The sequence below is a fragment of the Heloderma suspectum genome, chromosome 7 (assembly GCF_057233095.1).
Source record: "Heloderma suspectum isolate Gila_16-S chromosome 7, 16-S_ref, whole genome shotgun sequence".
Taxonomy (NCBI): Eukaryota; Metazoa; Chordata; class Lepidosauria; order Squamata; family Helodermatidae; genus Heloderma; species Heloderma suspectum.
This window is the reverse complement of record NC_139464.1, coordinates 68891424-68909860: the sequence shown is the minus strand read 5'-3', so window position 1 is coordinate 68909860 and position 18437 is coordinate 68891424. Positions and strand designations below refer to the sequence as shown.

General features: G+C 45.0%; 2 protein-coding genes across 7 annotated transcripts in view; one reads left to right on the top strand and one right to left on the bottom strand.

Moving 5' to 3' along the window:
- The window catches only part of BEST3 (bestrophin 3), a 36287-nt gene extending 29614 nt beyond the window's left edge, over positions 1 to 6673 (bottom strand). The window contains exons 1-2 of one of the 4 annotated variants that reach the window (XM_084810508.1): positions 6598 to 6673; positions 954 to 1248 (exon numbers count right to left, since the gene is read on the bottom strand). The gene's annotated coding sequence lies outside the window, so the exon portion shown is untranslated. Of the gene's footprint in view, positions 1 to 341; positions 536 to 953; positions 1249 to 6183; positions 6400 to 6493 lie in introns of those variants that run through there. The other 3 variants (XM_084810509.1, XM_084810510.1, XM_084810512.1) reach the window with 3 other exon arrangements.
- A 25-nt stretch (positions 6674 to 6698) lies between these two features.
- The window catches only part of RAB3IP (RAB3A interacting protein), a 37831-nt gene continuing 26092 nt past the window's right edge, over positions 6699 to 18437 (top strand). Inside the window, exon 1 of one of the 3 annotated variants that reach the window (XM_084810514.1) lies at positions 6699 to 6776. Coding sequence is in view for 1 of the 3 variants with exons in the window: in XM_084810513.1 (XP_084666639.1) it covers positions 10333 to 10505 (173 nt within the window). In the remaining 2 variants the exon portion in view is untranslated. Of the gene's footprint in view, positions 6935 to 10291; positions 10506 to 18437 lie in introns of those variants that run through there. The other 2 variants (XM_084810515.1, XM_084810513.1) reach the window with 2 other exon arrangements.

Below are 18437 nucleotides of genomic sequence, written 5' to 3'. Positions count from 1 at the left end.
TTTAATGCCCAAAATATAGCAAGTTGCATCCATTATAGATGCTGTGTGTTTCTATGCATATAGGTAAATCTTAAATACATAGCTAATACCCTAGTATAACAAGTGATGTGATGCAAAGGTATGGGGCAGGAGGGGCAAACATCCATTATATCTAAGCACAGAAAGACCTGGATATGACAGATATACATCAGTGAGGCTTTGCTGTATTTTTTAAAACCCATAATTTATTCAAACAAAATGTGCCCATTATAAATGTCCTTTTAAGAAATCAGATACAGATTAACTCTAGGCACAGAGAGATTCCAAAATAAAAAAGGAACGAAAATGCTCTAGGTACTAACCTGCTCTTATTCTGATTAGGCCACTCAAGTACAGAAATGTTGATTGGGGGCCTTCGGTGTTCCCTGAGTGAAGCAGCTTGCAAGACACTTTGTTCCCCTCTTCACCTTAGGCACCCGGCCTAGCTATCAGGGCTTTGATTGCTCTCCGGAGCCCTCACAGGACTGGACTGACAAGCACAGGGGCTAACGTGTCTTTCCACTTCTGGAAGCCTGTTTTTGCCAAGTTCTCCACTGCTGCCAGTTATAACAGGGAACAAACGCAAGCAGCAGCTGCTGATCTGGCTCTTTTCTAATCTATAATTATCCCTCCACTTGTCATCCAAAGGAGGACCCCTTTGGTTTGAAGGCAGACCCATGGAAATAATTTGCATTGGCATTTTCCAGTTTGGATGCGTTCCTTCTGCCATCTGCCTGGTGCAGAAGAAGAAAAGAGCAACTCCTCCCCCCCTCCCCAAAGTGACTGGGGCCTGGTTTTGTGGATACGATTAAGTAAGAGTCAAAAAGAAATAAGAGGAGCTTTTTTTGAGTTCTGACCCTAGAAACTCTGTGAAATTCAAAGGCTTGTGCAATTTGGCTGAGGTAGATTGGACCAATAAAAAGGTATTGCCTTACCTGTTTTCTCTCTGCTGAAGATGATCAACTTATGGATGTCTGTGTAGCAGCTGTCTCCAACCTGGCACCTTCCAGATGGCTCGGACTACATCCCCCACTGTCCCCAGCCATACTGGCTCAGAATGATGGGAATTGTAGTCCAACCCATCTGGAGGGTGCCAGGTTGGGGACGTCTGCCGGCTCCTGAGATCAGTGGAATCCTCACAAGAAATAATGTGATCCATATGAAGACTGTGTGAGAGGAGACAAGATATACAGGTGGCAAGGAATTCTGTCCTTTAAAAAGCCCCACATTCTATAAGGAGAAAAAAAATACAAAATTGACTGTCAGAACAAAGCATTCAGACTAAGCAAGTTTTATATTATTCAGACAGACTGCAATCCCAAACACACCTAGGACACAATCCTATACAGGTTTAGACAGAAAATAAAGTCCTACAACTCCCAGCATTCCCCAGCCAGCCAATGTTAGGAATTATAGGGCCTTTTCTCTCTCTAAACATGCATAGGATTTCACCTTTAAGGAGAAAGCCCCAGTGGCCACGATGGAACTTATTTCCAAGTAAACGTGCATAGGATTACTCTGCGTTTACATTAATCTGTCTCTTGCTGTACTTGGGCGGGTCTGCTTTGTTTGGGTTTTTTAGCTGAGGGATTGTGCCATTCATTTTCTCATAGCCTGGAGGATGAGGAAGGTTGGGTCTTTGATCAGTGAGGCAACAGTTAAAGTGGTGATGGCCACGTGTGTTTGCCTGGGTTCTTGGCAGTGGGTGGGACTGGTGAAAGGGGGTTGGCTGGGAATCCCTTTATGGCCCACAGTGGTCGCTGTTGGGAATGCAGAGCAGAACAGAGTAACCTAAATAATTTGGCATGGTCAATATATGGGTTGACTGAATCTAAACTGCGTGGGATGAATGGATGAAAGTTCGACCTAGTTACATTGGCTTTCTTAGTAGTCTGGGGTCAGTAGGTGAGAGATGTTTGGTCTGGGGAGTGACCTATCTTTACTATGTTTCCAATATTAGCAGGTAGTTCATTCTGGTTCATCCTCCATTCATTCAGAAGCTCATTCAGCATTTGCCAGTTTATGGACACGGAGGCTGCAATCCTGCCTGGTGGAATCTACATGGCCAAGCAAAGATGAGCTAAAGGCAGCAGTGTAGCGGAAGCAGGGCTTGCAGGGACACAGCACCGGTCCTTTTTTTTTATCAGCACCCCCCTCAGAAATCCCTGTTCTCTCAGAGCTTAGCTGCGATCCTCACAGTAGCTGGGCCAGTGGGTGGGCAGAATGCATTTTCCCAACAACAATATACTGTGCCCCATTGTAATGCAAGTATTTTGATGTGGCCTGGTCTTGAATGGCCAATTAAGACCCAATAGCTTTACAGAAGACCTGCTACTGAAAGAGATGAAAACAGCTAGAACTGGTTTACTGATATGGATCAACACAGCTGCCTGAATATTTGGACTCTCCTTGGGGGCATGGCTATGGGGACTGTCATGATCAGCACCTGCACTTCAAATAGTAGCACTACACTAAGCTTTCCTGGCAATTGCCATCATCCAAGACCTTTTGCACGCAGGCACCTCAGTCCAGCATGTGAGTGATTTGTGCATGGATTTGCTGGACAGTTGTCAGGGTGGGGGCAGGAATTGCCTAGGATGTAGCATGTACTTGCAGGGCTCCATTGTCCCATAAACCTGCCTAAGAAATCAGCCCTGATAGTACTGACCACTTGTGAGGTGGGGAGAACTGGGAAGCAGGCTCCAGATTTCTCCCCACCCCTTGCCTGCCTAACAAGTGATCAGCACTATTAGAACCGCTAGCTCTGGTCACATTTTAGATGAGGATGAGGCCTCTGTGAGTGCAGCAGCAGCTGCTGCACAGTCATCTGCTGCTTTTGTGGGCCTTTTTCTTAAGAACACAGTGGCTGCTTGGCAGTACCTAGGAACACATTGGCTGTCTGAGCAACTCCTGCAAGTTTCTTAAGGGCCTAGTGTTACTGGACAGCACAAAATCCTGGCAGATATTTCTAGGTGAATAAATGAAGTGACAGTCCGTTGGATTTACTCATAAGGAAATGTGTAGAGCAGGCTTCTCCAGCCTGGCATCCTCCAGATGTGTTGGACTACAACTCATTTGGTGGGCACCAGGTTGGGAAAGGCTGGAGCAGAGCAGGGGTGTTGAACCTTTTTCAGCCTGAGGGCTGGATTCAGTTTTGTAGAGGCTCTTAGGCGCTTCATTCCAGTGGTGGGTGAGGCCAAAGGCAAATTTCAGTGGGGCTGAAATACTAAAAATGCCAGAATATTTTAGCTTAAAGATCTCGCTGTCAGTTACCAAGCCTTCAGAGAGGCATTTCAACCTTTTAGAATGGGGAAAAAATGGCACAAAAGACTGGAAGCCATCAAACAATTGGCAGTTAGGGGGAAAGGCGTGGCCATCTGGGGAACCTTGGAGAACGGGATTAGGACCCCAGGTGGGCCAGATTTGGCCCTCAGGCTGGAAGTTCAACACCCCTGGGGTAGGGGGTCATACCCACAGATCCCAATTACCCATTTATTCCAAAGTGGTGCCAATGAACTAGTCTCTGCCACTGGACTATATGGGGGTTGCTCTTGCTGGCAGGGCTTTGGGTAGACAGAGGACTATGAGATTGTGCCCTTAGGCTGTAATCCTATGCACATTTACTTGAGAGTAAAGCCCACTGAACTCAATAGTGACCTATTGTGACCTAGCAAGCATCAGATTGCACTGCATCCGACTTAGGAATTTGAAAGGGCAAAGGGAGATTTCTCCAAAATCACGAGTTTCCCTTTCACCCAACACAAATCTTTTCTTGACTCTTTGACACTATCGTAATAAAGGATAATGGACAAGTGGTATCACATGCCTTTCCCTGATGCTCTGTTATAGTCAGACCTTATGCCTTCAGGTAGCTGACTGTTTCACAGATGTTATATACATTTTACATTACAGAAATAAAACTGACAACAATGTACCAGGCAGGTTCATCCAAATCGGTGGGTATAGAAATTATCCCCAATAAGTGTTGAATAAAAATTATGGGAGACATGTAGGGCATATCCCCCAGCCGGGAAAATTCCCCATCTGCAACCTCAGGATTTATTGCAACTTGTGCTTGTAAAAAGCAAGTGGGACAGTTTCTCAGCATCTGTTTAGCTCCACGTTTTAAGAAGAACATTGACAAACTAGAGCACACCCACCAGAGAAAGGCAACCAGGATAGAGAGGTCTGGAAACCAAATCCTTTAAGTAAGGGTTGAAAAGGCTGTGTATATTTAGCGTGGAGCAGAAAAAGTTAACGTTAGATGACACTGCTATCTCCGAAGAAATATCTGAAGATGGAGAAAATGTTTTCTCTGTTGCTCCAGACTAAAAATCATCAGTGGAAATTGCAAGGAAGCAGATGACAAGAAACTTCCTTATGGCAACAGCTTTTCGGCAGCGGAACAAACTGCCTTAGAATCCTTTGGTACCCAGTTTTTACAAATGGTAAAGGTATTGTGATGCGCTTTTAGAAGTGGACTTGGCCACTGAATGACGCTAATTAAGAGATTAGTTTATGCAGCAGTTGTGTTTGCCATGGCTACATCAGTGTTGCCCACTGCAAATACCTAAATCATGGAGTGGGCTAAGTCCATTATAGGGGAAGGTGAGCAGCACAGCAAACAAGGATTCTGGATGGGGGAGACCTGTATGAGTTCATTGTTGTTGTATTTGTTGTAGTTGCCATCCTCAGTATTGAAGGATATATAGTATCTTGTGCAACACAAGCCTATGCATGTTTACTCAGAAGTAAGTCCTACTGTATTCAAACTCTCTAATACGTGTGTTTAGGACTGCTGTCTTAATGGACCAATATAGGTTTGTTTATTTATTATTATTATTTATTATTTATTGCATTTATACCCCGCCTTTTTTCCTCTTGCAAGGAACCCAAGGCGGCTTACATTATCCTCCTCCTCTCCATTTTATCTTCACAACAACAACCCTGTGAGGTGGGTTGGGCTGAGAGTCTGTGACTGGCCCAAAGTCACCCAGTGAGCTTCCATGGCCGAGTGGGGACTAGAACCCGGATCTCCCAGCTCCTAGTCCAACACTCTTGTTTATTTATTTGTCATTTTTATACTGCCCATCAACCAAGTCCTCTGGGCAGTTAACAAAGCATTGTAAATCAATAAAATACACAATACAATGCCATAAAAATCTATTTGAAACAATATACATACATGATCACACATCCAACATAAAACCAGCAAAATCAGCATACAATCAGCACAGCATAAAACTAGCTAAAAGGCAGCATAAGAGTGATATAAAAGCAGTCTAAAAAAACAGCAAGGGGTAAGATAATTAGTGCCAAGAAAAGGCCTTCACCTGGTGCAGAAAAGGCTACAATATAGGCACTAGGCTGGTATGGCATGTCACCCTTCAAGTTTCATCTCGTTATTAGGCCCACTGGCCTCTGTACATGCACTTGTATATGTTATTTCTTTAGGTGCCCCATTTCTGTGACACTGAAAAAAAATCTAATTCCTGGTGCTGGATGAAACTAAGCCTAGACAATTTGCTCTAGGCTCTAGAGCAAGGATGGGTAACTTGTGGCCCTCCAGATGTTTTGGCCTACAAGTCCCATCAGCTCTAGCCAGCATAGTCAATGGTGAGGGATCATGGGAGTTGTAGGCCAATAAATAAATAAATAAATAAATCTGGAGGGCCACAAGTTGCCCATCTCTTCCCAAGAGGGGGGAACCTGAGACCCTCCAGATGTTGTTAGGCTCCAAAGGTTGTATCCAATGTTAGTCCTGCATAGGGTAGACCCATTGAAATTAATGAGAATAACATTGGATACAACATCAGCTCCCATCAGTCCTAGCCAGCTTGGCCAGTGGTCAGAGATGATAGGAGCTGCAGTCCAACAACATCTGGACAGCCACAGGTTCTCAACCTCTGGCTTAGAGACTGAAATCCATAGCGGTTAGAATGTTGGACTGGGGAGACCCTGGCTCTAGTCCCCCCTCGGCCATGAAGCTTACTGGGTACCAGTCACTGACTCTCTGCCTAACCTACCTCTGAGGGTTGTTGTGAGGATAAAATGGAGAGGAGGAGGGCCATGTAAGCCGCCTTGGACTCCTTGCAAGAGGAAAAAAGGCGGGATATAAAGGTAATAAGAAAAAGAAAGAAAAAGAAGTCCTGCCTGCCCACTTACATATAATTCCACCCTGGAGTGTTGGTCAGAACTTGAATTACAGGGGATTCCGGAGGGGCCGGACAGTCCCCTGAGCTTTTATGGTGGCCCCTTTAGCTGCTGTTTTAGAAAGCTACGGGGTGCTGGGATAATTTGGCCAAAATTGGGTGGACTTAGGGAGCGGGCTTTGCAGATTTCAAGTCCCTCTATAGTTCCAGCACTGCTCCGGAGGGGTCCAAAGTGCGGCGCTGGCTTCCGGCTTGCAAGCAGCCCGTCTGGGAACCCCCCCCCTTCCCCCAGCACCGCTAACGCGCGGCCTGGGCCGGCTGACCTGCCGGCGCCTCAGTACTTCAGCGGCGAAGTTGCGGGCCGCAGCCTCTAGGGGGAGCCGCGGGGCTCTCAGGCCTGGTCCTACCCAGCGGCTTCTTGTTCTACCTGTGACTTCGGTGAATCCAGTTCCGCCCGGCCAGCGCCGCCCGCCGCCCTCCTGGGGCGCCTGCGCAGCCCCGCCCCCGCCGCTTGCTCTCGTAGCGGCCAGAAGAGGAGGAGAAGCGCGAGCGGGCGCTGTTGCCGCCCCTGTCGTCGTCAAGGATCCATCTCGCGGCGCTCGGCAGGTAAGCCTCGACCGCCCCGTCCTTCCCTCAGGAGGTCGGGCTTTTCTCTGGGCACCCAGCGCTTGTGGCGCCCGTCGCCACGGACCGGAGCATCCCGGGGGCCGCCTTCCTCTCTTGCCAGCGGAGCACCGGGGCGCCTCGAAACCGGCAGTTCCGAGGCATGTTGTCTTCAGGCTCCCCCCACCCAGCCCGATTCCTCTGCCGTCATCTCCGTTCCCCTTGTTTCCCAGTAGTCGTGGCCTCTGTAGAGCCAGCAGGGGCTCGTTTCTTCTCCCCCCTCCCCTCCATCCGCAGTCCCTGTTCTGTTTTTGCTTTCCTCTCTCCCCCCGCCCCCTTTTCAGGTTTTTAAAACCCGCATTCTGGGTGAGGGCACATTCAAGATCACTTTCCGCCGGGGTTATTCGCTGGAGTCACCTTGCCCACCTGCTGTGGGGGGCGACTCCCCAATTTCAGTGCATCTGTGCCTTGTTGGCACAGTTCATGAAGTGCGGGCAGGTTAACGTGGAAGAAGAGGGGCATCTTGGTGTGATAAGCATAGTATTGGATGCATGGCTTAACCCTGGCCTTCCCCAGCCTGGTGCCCTCCAGGCGTGTTGGGCTACAACACCCACAATCCCCGACTGAGGGTTTGGGGAGTTGTAGCCCAACACATCTGGAGGGGCCCAGGTTTGGGGAGGCAGGCAAAGATAATATGTTTGTGTATCTGGATTGCTATAATCTCCTACAGGGGAATGGGCACCCAACATCCATTGCGCTTTCCTGTTTTGGAAGCCCTTGACTCACTCGAAGCTGCTCTGTGTTCATCTCCCCATAAATACCTCTCAGATTCCTAACAGCCACCTGCTTCTGGCCCAGGTGCTTACAGGCCATCAAGTCTTGCACTGTCAGTCTTTCTCTCTTCGTCATGCATCCAGTGAAGTGGGCTGTAGCCCATGGAAGCTTATGCCATAATAAATTCCTTAGTCTTTAAGGTGCCACAACACAGCTATCCCTCTGGAAGTCTTTCATTTGTTTCCCAGGAAGCCTGCACCTATAAGTTACTCCTAATGCCAGTGTAGTGTAGTGGGGAGAGTGTTGGACTGGGAGTCGGGAGATCCGGGTTCTAGTCTCCACTCGGCCATGGAAGCTCACTGGGTGACTTTGGGCCAGTCACAGACTCTCAGCCCAACCGACCTCACAGGGTTGTTGTTGTGAGGATAAAAGGGAGAGGAGAAGATTATGTACACTGTCTTGGGTTCCTTATGGAGGAAAAAAGGCAGGATATAAATGTAACAAGTTGTGAGGATAAAAGGGAGAGGAGATTATGTACACTGTCTTGGGTTCCTTATGGAGGAAAAAAGGCAGGATATAAATGTAAGAAATAATAATAATAATGCCCATAAACATGCAGAGCAATGCTTGCAACCTGTGGCAATCATCATAAGGTCTGGCTTCTTGTAGCTTGTTTTCCTTGTCCTCCTGATCCTGCAAGTTAATTATTTGGTGCTATCTTTCCCAGCTCTCAATTTCCTTCTAGCAGTGTGGTCTTTCTCTCCCCCGCTTTCCCCTATGCACCTTCTTTGCTCTACTGAAAGCAGAAGGAATCATACAAACTGAATGTATGCAAACTTAATTAGCATAGTGTATTCTGAGCTCAAAATCTTGATTGATGGAGAACTAGAATTTTCAGAACAGTGCAGAGAGCTAAATCAACTTAAATTTTATAAGGTGATATGCATGTGCTAAAACTTTAAATATGGAGAGTAAGTTAGTATGCTGTGAAGAGCCGAGGGTAAGGCTTTGTTAAACATTGCCAGTTTCCAGACATTAGAAATTGGCAGTTTACCATTAAAACATTGTCCTCTGAAGTCCTGAACGGAATATGAGGTTTGCAGGGCAGAAAGCATAATGTATACCTTGCTTTAAAACTGAAGTGTTCATTGTAATGTCCACAATAATTTTGTATATAGACCTACTTTTCATAGCAGGAGAATACCTTGTAACTGGAGATTACCAATACTGTTAATGTAATAGAATTATGAAACTGAGGTAAAGTTAGATGAAGGAAAAGTGGTACATGTATTGCTTCAAAATCCGTATTAGAAATTCTGAATGGAGGTTTGGGTGGAATAAACCATAACTGTCTTCTGAAGCAGTGTTTTGTTTTTCAAAAAAAATTGTGGAAGCAGCTTTGTTTTTATAATACCTCCTTAACCCTTAGCACCAACATGTCCTTGTTGGTGTTATTCATAAATTCATAATAAAAAAGTACTAGGGGAAGAAGATTGTTATGTAGGTCTTAGAAAAATACTTCTAACATAAAATGGAAGATTGATAATGCCTACATTTGAATATCATTAGCACTTGAGCATAATCTATTGTATATGAAATGGGGGGATTGGTACGCAAAAACGGAAGCAAAATTATGCTTTTTTAACTTACTGTAGCTCATGCATGTTTTATGTATTCTGTGCATGGCCACAGCAAGCCTTTTTTGTCTTTATTTTCTTCCAGTAGTGGTAGAGTTCTGTTACTCTAGGTTAACATTACCTTGAGAATAAAGAGGGGTGAATAATTAATCATAGGCGTTACACTTTTGATAAATAACTAATGTGTGTGTAACTTGCAGCTGATACTTAATACTTGTTTAAGGGGACAATATTAGTTGGAGAAAAATCCAGTGTATCTCAGAATTATGTTTTTCAGTAGAGGAAAGCTATTTTGACTCTGTTCACAAGAAAGCTTCATGGCATCATGCAAATAGATGACTTGTAATGATTTTTTAAAATCAGTTAAAATACTTTTAGGGATGTTCTAGTGATGCATACTGTAAAGTAGTGTCTGTTACAATTATTTGTACCTGGCTATTCAGGATACAAGTCCTTCCAATATGGCTTACAATTAACATCAAAAGATCAAAACACATTAACAAAATAAACAATATCAAAATATACCAAGTCTGCAGGACTCTTCCTACAGAGTAGGTAGTGGTAGATGAACCTGTCAGGGGAGGGGATAGTCCAGCTGAAACAGGAGCAGCTGCCTGGTATTATTCTCACCTGCCTCTTTCATTTCATTTTCATTTATGAAATCCGCATCCCACCAGTGCAAGACATACACTATGGTGGGACATGGGGAGAGGACCTTCTTGTCAGGAGCGCCCTAGCGGCCTCTTTCAGTAGACTCCAATAGCCAACTCAAGACACAGATGAAAGGATTCTTTTTAAGGCTTTAATCCTTTTACAACTTAATGACTCCTTCAGATGCTAATCACCAGCGACTAAGCAAGGTACAGCAGAGTAGCTTATGCTCTGAGTAGGCAGTTGATCCCCGTTTGAAGGAGAGTCACTTGAAGACAGATCCTCCCTCTTTCCCTTGGGTCCACGGGAGGCGGCCGTTGCTTGCGCGCCAAACGGGCGCTACGCCTCCTTTCCGTGCCCTCCATTGCTCGTTGCTCCCTGCGTCTGTGTCGAGTGTCTAGCAAGCCCCGTTCCCACACTTGCTCACTGCCGGGGTCACTATCTATCTCAGGAATGCTGGCAGGAGGAATCTCTGCCAGCTGCTGTGCCTGTGAGGGATGAGCTGGCTCCTCTCCCACGGATTGCTGATCCTCCTCAGAATCGGAACTGCTCTGGGGTTCTATCGGCTCAGTTTCCACCCTGACACTTCTCTGCTGTGGCACCCCAGTTATGGAATGCCCTCCCCTTCGAGGCCCAGTTGGCGCAGACATCGGTTTCATTTCGGCACCAAGTAAAAATATGGCTTTTTACAAAGGCTTTGAGGGCTAAATGCATTCCCTAAAGTAGCACACTGTTTAAGTGTTTTATTGTTTTAGATTTCAATTGGTATTAGCTTGTTTAATGTTTAATATGTTTTTAGTTGTGTAAATTATTTATTTTATATTGTTTAAATTGATTTTATCTGTATACCGCCCTGAGATCTTAATGATATAGGGCGGGATATAAATGTTTTAAATAAATATGCCACCTAATAGCCAAAGCTCTCTGTTGTTGTTGTTGTTCAGTCGTTCAGTCGTGTCCGACTCTTCGTGACCCCATGGACCATAGCACGCCAGGCCTTCCTGTCCTGCGCTCTCTCCCGGAGCGTGCTCAAGTTCATATTCATTGCATCCGTGATGCTATCTAGCCATCTCATCCTCTGCCGTCCCCTTCTCCTTTTGCCTTCAGTCTTTCCCAGCATCAGGGTCTTTTCCAGTGAGTTTCCTCTTCGCATTAGGTGGCCAAAATATTGGAGCTTCAGCTTCAGTATCTGTCCTTCCAATGAGCACTCAGGGTTGATTTCCTTTAGGATGGACTGATTTGACCTCCTTGCAGTCCAGGGGACTCGTAAGAGTCTTCTCCAGCACCACAGTTCGAAAGCATCAATTCTTCGGCGCTCAGCCTTCCTTATAGTCCAGCTCTCACATCCATACATTACTACTGGGAAAACCATAGCTTTGATTAGACGGACCTTTGTTGGCAAGGTGATGTCTCTGCTTCTGACTATGCTGTCTAGGTTGGCCATAGCTTTCCTCCCAAGGAGCAAGCGTCTTTTAATTTCATGGCTACAGTCACTGTCCGCGGTGATCTTGGAGCCCAAGAAAGTAAAATCTGTCACTGCTTCCATTGCTTCCCCTTCTATATGCCAGGAAGAGATGGGGCCAGATGCCATGATCTTAGTTTTTTTAATGTTGAGTTTCAAACCAGCTTTTGCACTCTCCTCTTTCACCCTCAACAAGAGGCTCTTTAGATCCTCTTCGCTTTCTGCCATTAGGGTGGTATCGTCTGCATATCGGAGGTTGTTGATAATTCTCCCAGCAATCTTAATTCCGACCTCTGATTCATCCAACCCGGCATTTCTCATGATGTACTCTGCATATAAGTTAAATAAGCAGGGTGACAATATGCAGCCGTGTCATATTCCTTTCCCAATTTTGAACCACTCGGTTGTTCCATGTCTGGTTCTTACTGTTGCTTCTTGAGCCTCGTACAGGTTTCTCAGGAGACAGGTAAGGTGGTCTGGTACTCCCATCACTTTAAGAATTTGCCACAGTTTGTTGTGATCCACACAATCAAAGGCTTTAGCGTAGTCAATGAAGCAGAAATAGACGTTTTTCTGGAATTCTCTTGCTTTCTCCATGATGCAGCGAATGTTGGCGATTTGATCTCTAGTTCCTCTGCCTCTTCTAAACCCAGCTTGTACTTCCGGTAGTTCTCGGTTCGCATACTGCTGAAGCCTATCTTGTAGGATTTTGAGCATCACCTTGCTGGCATGTGAAATGAGCACAATTGTGCGGTAGTTTGAACACTCTTTGGCGTTGCCCTTCTTTGGAATTGGAATGTAAACTGACCTTTTCCAGTCTTGTGGCCACTGTTGAGTGTTCCAAATTTGTTGACATATTGAATGCAGCACTTTAACAGCATCATCTTTTAGGATTTTAAATAGCTCGGCTGGAATACTGTCATCTCCGCTAGCTTTGTTGTTACTAATGCTTGCTAAGGCCCACTTGACTTCACTCTCTAGGATGTCCGGCTCAAGTTCAGTGACTGCACTATCATGGCTATCAGGGACATTCAGATCTTTCCTGTATAGTTCTTCTGTGTATTCTTGCCACCTCTTCTTAATCTCATCTGCTTCTGTTAGGTCCCTGCCTTCTTTGTCCTTTATCATGCCCGTCTTTGCACAAAACGTTCCCTTGAGATCTCCAATTTTCTTGAAGAGATCTCTAGTCTTTCCCATTCTGTTGTTTTCCTCGATTTCTTTGCATTGTTCATTTAAGAAGGCCTTCTTGTCTCTCCTTGCTATTCTCTGGAACTCTGCATTCAGTTGGGTATATCTTCCCCTTTCTCCCTTGCTTTTCGCTTCCCTTCTTTCGTGAGCTACTTGTAAAGCCTCATCAGACAGCCACTTGGCTTTCTTGCATTTCTTTTTCTTTGGAATGGATTTCGTTGCTGCCTCCTGAACAATGTTACGGACCTCCGTCCATAGTTCCTCTGGCACTCTGTCTATCAGGTCTAATCCCTGAAATCTATTCCTCACCTCCACTGTATATTCATAAGGGATATGATTTAGGTCATACCTGAACGGTTTAGTGGTTTTCCCGACGTTCTTCAATTTAAGCCGAAATTTTGCAAGAAGCAGCTCATGATCTGAGCCACAGTCAGCTCCAGGTCTTGTTTTTACTGACTGTATGGAGCTTCTCCATCTTTGGCTGCAAAGGACATAATCAATCTGATTTCGATATTGACCATCTGGTGACGTCCATGTGTAGAGTCGCCTCTTGTGCTGTTGGAAAAGAGTGTTTGCTATGATCAGCATGTTCTCTTGGCAAAACTCTATTAGCTTTTGTCCTGCTTCATTTTGTACACCTAGGCCATGCCTGCCTGTTATCCCGGTGATTTCTTGACTTCCTACTTTAGCATTCCAATCCCCTATGATGAAGAGGACATCTTTTTTTGGTGTTAGTTCTAGAAGGTGTTGTAGGTCTTCATAGAACCGATCAACCTCAGCTTCTTCGGCCTCAGTGGTTGGGGCATAGACTTGAATTACTGTGATGTTGAATGGTTTGCCTTGGATTCGTACTGAGATCATTCTATCATTTTTAAGATTGTACCCCAGTACTGCTTTTCCCACCCTTTTGTTGACTATGAGTGCTACTCCATTTCTTCTAAGGGATTCTTGCCCACAATAGTAGATATGATGGTCACCTGAATTAAATTCGCCCATGCCTGTCCATTTTAGTTCGCTGATTCCCAAGATGTCGATGTTCAATCTTGCCATCTCATGTTTGATCACCTCCAGCTTACCTTGATTCATTGATCTGACATTCCAGGTTCCTAAACAATATTGTTCTTTACAGCATCGGATTTTCTTTTCACCACCAGACACATCCACAGCTGACTGTCCTTTCGGGTTTGGCCCAGCCGCTTCACTCTTTCTGGCGCTACTTGGAAATACCCTCTGCTCTTCCCCAGTAGCATATTGGACACCTTCCGACCTGAGGGGCTCATCTTCCGGCGTCATATCTTTTAGCCTTGTGATACGTTCCATGGGGTTTTCTTGGCAAGAATACTGGAGTGGGTTGCCATTTCCTTCTCCAGTGGACCACATTTTGTCAGAACTCTCTGCCATGACCTGTCCGTCTTGGGTGGCCCTGCACGGCATAGCTTATGGCTTCACTGAGTTACGCAAGCCCCTTCGCCACAACAAGGCAGTGATCCATGAAGGGGGTAGACAGTATTACTCCTAGGTTGAGCATTCTCTCTAAATCACTAGTTCTCACTGGCTCCCAGTCCTGGTTGCCACGTTTCATTGATACACAGGATGCAGCCATGTTTGCTTACCTTCAGTGGATATTAACACTGTATCCTGTGGGTGTTGGAAGAGATTTAGGGGCAGTGGTAGTAGCAGGGGAAGAGACTTCATGGCTGTCACTTGGACTTTGGGCCTTATTGAGGCTCAGAAATCTGAGGTAGTTTAATCATTACTGTAAATAACAAATGTTTACCATTTTTGGTCTGGTGTCAATCTGAATTAAGAACAGGTTTTCTAAGGAGCTGTCGGGGTTCATCAGCCTGGCACGATCTTCTGCTGATGAGGGGCTTGCCGGATTGGAACGACGGTGAGCAGCAACACTGGGCATGATGTCACAAGTCACTACCTGCTTGCCGACTGGGCCAAAAGGGAGCAGTGGCCAGTGAAGGACATTGGGGTGGTAGCCTGGGCAAGACTGGTGGGGGTTTTAGGGAGAGGGGAAGAAGAAGGGGTGGAGGAAGGCAGGCTGTTCTAGAACCCTGAGAAAGCCTTGAGGGAAGAGAAGGTGTGGATTCCCCTCGTCCTGGCTGGCTGGAGGATGCAAACGGGCAGGAAAGAGGCAGAAGCAATTCAACGGAGCCTCTCAAGGAAACCCCAGTGAGGAAAGTGGGCAGACGCTCCTGATATGAACAGGAAATGCCTAATAGATCTTCCCACCCTGGCAATATGGCCCATAACAGTCAAAGCCTCAAACAGACTGAGCCTTCCAGTGGCTCCGGGAGTTTTCCTTGGGAAAAGGAATTGCAGCTGAGTCTTGACCTGGCCTTTCTCACAGAGGAACCACTAGAAAGCTAATGGCTCTTAAGCCTAGTTGGCTCCTAGCCTCAACTCCGACAGGGTTATTCCTGTGGTGAGCCAGTTGAGAGAGCAGTGGATACCCAGGTTGAGTGATCTGTGGAAACCTGACTACCTGAAGTAGAAACACAAGGTAGAAGGCCCAGAGGAGCGAGTGGGATGTGCAACCGTGGCTGCCTCGACTGCCCTAACTCGTGCTGGACAGAACTCCGTTGCAACTGGGGGAAATAGTGGACACTTACCTGGCTCCAGTGACTGAACAGGAGACTTGGTAGCTTTCAGCAAAACGTATTTGTTTAGAGGTATAGAGAAGGGTGGGGGGACCCACTGATAGTGGTAGTTATTGTTTCAAACTTTGTTTTTGCAAAGATATGCAAAATCTTTGCACATTTCCCACAATACCCCAAAGTGATGCTACATCTGGGGCATTGTGGAAATCAAAATGCTAGCAAGACCTGCTGCTCAAAGCACCAGGCCAGACGTTTTTGTGTTTTGTTTTGTTTTTAAAACAGGGCAGGTCTCTGTAGTGGGTTCTTCTGGGATCCTGGTGGCTGCCAAAGGATGTCACCAGATCAGAAAGAATGGCAAGATTATATATTAGAAATGGGGAGACTAATGCATTTTATGCTAGTCTTCTTCCATTTCTGATATCCATTACTATACAAATAGATATGAAAAGGTTGATAGAAATTGGAGAAAATTCTGGATCAGTCATTATCAACATTTAAAAGTTCTGATATATATATGAATATGAAAATGCGATCATGATCTCTTCCTGTTTTGTGCTTTTTCACTGCATGCATACGCATTTCCAGGCTGCATGACTTTAGAATGTAGATGAGGGACTGTATGTTTGATTTCTCCTTCAAGACAAAAACACTGTACCCATAGAAAGCTATGTGAGGGATAAGAGTTTTAGCCTATCCTTATTGGTATGGTTGGTTTTTCTGTGTGCAAAGAGTTTCTTATGCAGGGGAAACATTCCAGTAGGTATTTCTCTCTGTTCCCATTCCACTGTATGTTTTCTGAAGTGGTTCACTCTTAAAGAAGGCTGTATCACATGTGTTTTCTGAAAATGGCATGCTGTGTTATCATCCTTGGGTCACTGTGTCCTTTTGAAATGCCTGGTGCTTACCAAGATAATATCCATAATACCACTTAATAGTGATAATACAGAGACAAGTCCAGAGCTCTTTGTATTCAGAGCCTCTTTCCTTTAATTTGCTTCAGCCTTTGACAAATTTGAGACAACCATTTTTCAAAGGGTTGTTGTAGGGTAAGAGATTATGTAAACAAGCCTTGCGTGATGGTGAAATGTTACTGCTTTCACTTGGTTTATAGGACTAAAAGCATAAATAAACTTAAAATTGTAGTTTGCTTTTGAAAGTTTTTACACCTTACTGTCACTTTTTAACGGTGATTTAAATAATGGACTGGGGGTTTTTTTTGTCTTCAGGCACAGGCTTTTCCTTGAGAGTGTAGAACGTGGAGTTTCTCTTCCGAGTTCTGTCCCATATTAATAACACTGGCACAGGGCACAACTGTCTCACAAGAGGCTCTGATGTCTTTTTAACATATGAAATAAATGCAGGATTTACTCAAAGACCAAAGTAGGGATGTACTGCTGACTAGCAACACTTAAGCATCATTAGAAAGCAAAAAGCAGAGTGGCTACAAAACCGGTTTTTGTATTCATATTGCATTTAAGAGTATGTCACTTCCTCTTATAGTGAACTTGGCTGGTGAGGATTGTAGTCCAAATGGGGCCACTGAGAAACAAGAGGGAAATATTGGCATGTTTTGCAGAAGGCAAACAAATCTTTAGGGAAAAAAACTAAGGGGGCAACCCCCCCCCCCGTCCCCAGCAGCCCAGTGCAGACTGAAAATGCCAGTCAACACAGAATATGGACTGTGGGGATGGGGAATGGGAATTATGAGAGGGAATGGAATGGAGTATCTTGGAAAATGGCATGCTGGCTAGAACACTGAAGAGGAGCACTCCACCCTGCAACACTTTGTTGCAGGTCCGACTTGTACAAATTGATTTCATCTCTTTATACTGATGAAAAATGGGAGATTTGAAGGGTACAGCAGGCTTCTAACGAATTTACTACTGTAGCAATACCAAATACTGGGATCAAACAGTGGGCTGAACTGTGTTTAAATGGGCAAGTTTGGATGTCACAGCAGCTGTGAAGAGGAGATGGAAGCTTTTGCTTCCATTCTTGATTAACCCCAGTTCAGTGTTGTGTCCAAATCCTAAATAGTGGTTAATCTTCACTTTGGTTTGTTGAAGCAAGCCAGCCTCATTACTTACGGTTTCCTGTTGGTTTGTTTCAAAATGGACCATAGTTCAGATCAACCACAGTCTGTCAGGCCTGGACGAAGCTGAAGTATCTGATCTCCTTGTGGTTGTGTTTGAGGGGGAAAGCACATGAGCCTGAGACTTGCTGGGACTTGGTCCCTTCTTGATAAGCCATGATTTCTTGTGACATCTAAACCAGTTCAATGATAGCATGCAGGGTTTTTGGAGATAAAATGAGAATCCTAAGATATCTGTCTGGAATGGAGTTAATTCTGCACTGTTTGGATCATCCTGTTACAGCAGAATCTAGAGTAGTTGGGCTGGATGTGCCTGATCTCTTCTGATCTCGGAAGCTAAGCAGGGTCAGCCCTGGGTAGTACTTGGATGGGAGACTGCCTGGGAATCAGGCTTCCTGCACTGAGCAGGGGGTTGGACTCGATGGTCTTATAGGCCCCTTCCAACCCTATGATTCTGTGATTCCCTGCCTCTCCATATTTTCTGCTGGCAGCTGAATTATAAGACATCACATAGCTGAAAAAACATGGATAGCTGTTTACTTGCAATGCTTTCTCTAGAAACATTAAATCATTACTGTAATTTGTTTACATCCTCTTCAGTGTCAATTATGTACATTCCAAATCCTTTGTCGAAATGCAGCTGCCTCTGTTGGTGAAAACGCCTAAAACTTCAAGATGCCGTGCTTGGCAGCTGGGGCAGAGGAAAGGAGTTGCATCAGGTGGCAGCTAACTCTCTTGGGTCCAAGCACTTGAAGGGTTTGGATTACGCTAATAAAAAACAAAGGTTTAGATGTGCAGTTCTGCACTTTTATCCCCATTGTCACCACTGAATATAAATTTGTCATGAAATGTTTGATTTATATTCCCAGCCATGCTGATGGCCATTATGAATTTTAAAAATTAAAAAGCTGGAATAGCTGACCCCATTCTCTGGAAAAATCTAGATTATGTTGATTTTTGAGATCAAGCTCAAACTGAAATAATATTGAACATAACTTTCAAATATTCAAAAAGTTTTGCACACATTCTTGTTAGGTCAGGATTATCTCCTCATTGCAGATTTGCTCTACGCTTCAGTGCAATTTAATTTGGAATAAGTTATGCACATGTATTACTCCACTAATTTATGTCAGTTGCAGAATCTGTTTTTTGCTGCTGGAATTTGGTGTTCAGTGCAAAGTCCTAGATGAGTTGGCTGAAAATCTGCAAACCTGTATTATTTTTATAGTACCACCAATACACATGGAACTT